Here is a 2,412-nt window from a genome sequence, read left to right as displayed (position 1 = left end):
TCCATCTTTTGTGAACATGACCGACCAGGTGGAGCTTTGCTCAGTAGTCACCTGACCCCCCTGCAGAGCAACACCCTCCTACCCGACCAAAAGGTATGATATAAACACAGCAAATTGATAAGAAATCAATGATATCCCTCAACTTGCATTTAAAGCTGTAACTTTAACAAATGTTGTAAATGTAAATTTGTACCAGATGATAGAAAAACATGATAAAAACGAAGAGAGACTGCTATACTGCATTATTTTTCCTATTTAGAAAATAAACTGATTGGCTATTTGATCTTTTTACTCAGGTGTGCTGAGAAAACAAGGATTTATAATTTGCGGCGTGCCTTCTCTTCGTATTTTTCCTCACATCTTCCGTTCAATCTATCATTGTGAATGTCCACCCACACCCAAGACGTCCACTTTACTTTCGTGCATCCAGCCACCTTAGAAGAAGAATTCAGAACTGCGCAAGTACTGTGGGTCACTTGCGAGACAATCACCCCTAACGAGGGAAACACAATCAAATTGAAGAAATCTGAAAATGATCACTCATATGTGGTTCATCTGGTTATGGCTGGGATGGCCTGACCCTGAAAGCCTTAGACTCTATTAAAGAGCAGCTAATTAAAGCTGGGGTGTTTTTCATCCCTTTTGAGAAGTTTCTCAAGAAATGTTGTGGACGTTACCTGACATTTTGGACTGCATGGGTCTATGGATTATGAAAGATATCACTTCTTGCCCACAAAATGATGTCTGTATATAAAAAAACTCACAGTTTTGTTTCAGTGGTGGTTGCCTTTAGCTTACAGGCCTTTTTCACTTTTAAGTGTAATTTTATCTTTTTTGAAAACGTTTTGTCATCTTTGGTGCCTAAAAAAATATTTTTATGTCCAGTTTTTTTCTCCGTTGTCATTTACTTCTTAGCAAGTAATTATACACATGCACAGTACAGACACATAAAGATGTATTGTTTTGTCTACTCGAGTTTATGATGTATGAAGTGCTCTTTTTGAAAGAGTCATAGTCTCCAGAGGAAACAGCATGTTTTTTTTCCCCCATGGTTTGGTAGAATAAATTATATGTCTGTATGCATATTCTCTAATAGAGACTGCTTTTCAGTGTCTGCCAAGACTTGGGAGAGTGAGGGAGATTGAGAGTAAACTTGTACATATCCCATGTGCTGTTGTATCGTGTTCAATGGTTGACCTGTTTCCTTGTGTCCTCTGTTTAAACGGAGGAGCGTTCAAAAAATAAGATATCTGTAAAAGAAAAAAGTACTTGATTAAAAAACTATAATCATCACAAATACAGTCTTGACATCTCTGCTCAGTGTGCATCAAGATTTAATGATTTTGGCTTGGTGTGTTGGACACTCATTGGAAGTCGAGACGGCTCTCCAATAGTCCTTGGCCAAAAACATGGTTCGTTACCTCCAGATTTCAATACAAACTCTTGTGTCTGCATCGTTATAGAGAGTAACGAAAGGCATTTGAGCTGGCACTTTTTCTTTCTCTTGCCGTGACTTCAATCTGCGGGTCTTGCTAAAGGGAGGTCTTGTGCATCTTTGTGAACGTCGCTACAGAAAGGAATGATATATTTCCGCCCTTTTCTTTCATCCGGCTATCCTCTCAAGATTTCATTTACTATTTGAAAATCTGCCTTTTTCTGATCTGATTTGCTGAGGTTTGAGAAGTTTTCTCATTATGGCATTTCTGGTAATTGCTTTTTGGCATTAAATTCCCCCATATCTTGTTTATTTAATTAGCTAATTAAACCCATCTCTCTTTTTTCAACTACCTTTGGCCTGCAATCACAAGGTGTTCCTTTCCAATTTACTTTTACGATTAATAAAAAATGTTCCTTTCCCTTGCGTTTCTTATGAGAAAAATGGAAGCCAAGTATCCCTCATTATGGCTGTTGGTGTGTGTGTATGTGTGTGTGTTGGGAAGGGGGTGTAAAAGCCAGCTGTGACTTTTCACATTGAAGAATTCTATGTGTGTTTGTATAATCTTAAAGGGGTCATATGATGCGATTTCAAGTTTTCCTTTCTCTTTGGAGTGTTACAAGCTGTTCGTGAATGGATAAGATCCCTGAAGTTGCAAAGACTAAAGTCTCAAAACCAAAGAGATATTCTTTATCAAAGTTAAGACTCTGCCACACCCCCCTAAAACGGCTCGTTCTAACACGCCCCCACATATCTAGGTCACTATGTGGGAATATTTGCATAATGCCACCCAAATGTGCACGCAAAGAAAGAAGGCGTGGTTTCAGTAACCGCAGTTAGTGTTGAAGCAGCCATGTCAGGGAGCCGCTGTGTGTTTCTAGGCGAAAGCAAAAGCACTTTATTTGGCCTTCCGAAAGTAGATGCATTTAGGAATCTTTAAGATTACTTACAACAGAACAGCAATGCATTTTATGGAC

At 38.8% G+C, this 2,412-nt stretch overlaps 1 protein-coding gene across 4 annotated transcripts in view; it reads left to right on the top strand.

The window, feature by feature from the left end:
- lmo4a (LIM domain only 4a) overlaps window positions 1-1,304 on the top strand; it is an 18,089-nt gene extending 16,785 nt beyond the window's left edge. For 3 of the 4 annotated variants that reach the window (XM_016489489.1, XM_016489488.1, XM_016489492.1), the window contains 2 exons: window positions 2-93; window positions 297-1,304. In XM_016489489.1, the coding sequence (XP_016344975.1) occupies window positions 2-93; window positions 297-305 (101 nt within the window). In that variant the 3' untranslated portion in view covers window positions 306-1,304. The remainder of the gene's footprint in view (window position 1; window positions 94-296) is intronic. The other variant, XM_016489490.1, reaches the window with a different exon arrangement.
- Window positions 1,305-2,412: the final 1,108 nt, after the last annotated feature.

Source organism: Sinocyclocheilus anshuiensis, unplaced genomic scaffold (genome assembly GCF_001515605.1).
Source record: "Sinocyclocheilus anshuiensis isolate Anshui unplaced genomic scaffold, SAMN03320099.WGS_v1.1 scaffold386, whole genome shotgun sequence".
Taxonomy (NCBI): Eukaryota; Metazoa; Chordata; class Actinopteri; order Cypriniformes; family Cyprinidae; genus Sinocyclocheilus; species Sinocyclocheilus anshuiensis.
The sequence above is the reverse complement of the archived record's forward strand: the minus strand, read 5'-3'. Positions and strand labels throughout refer to the sequence as shown.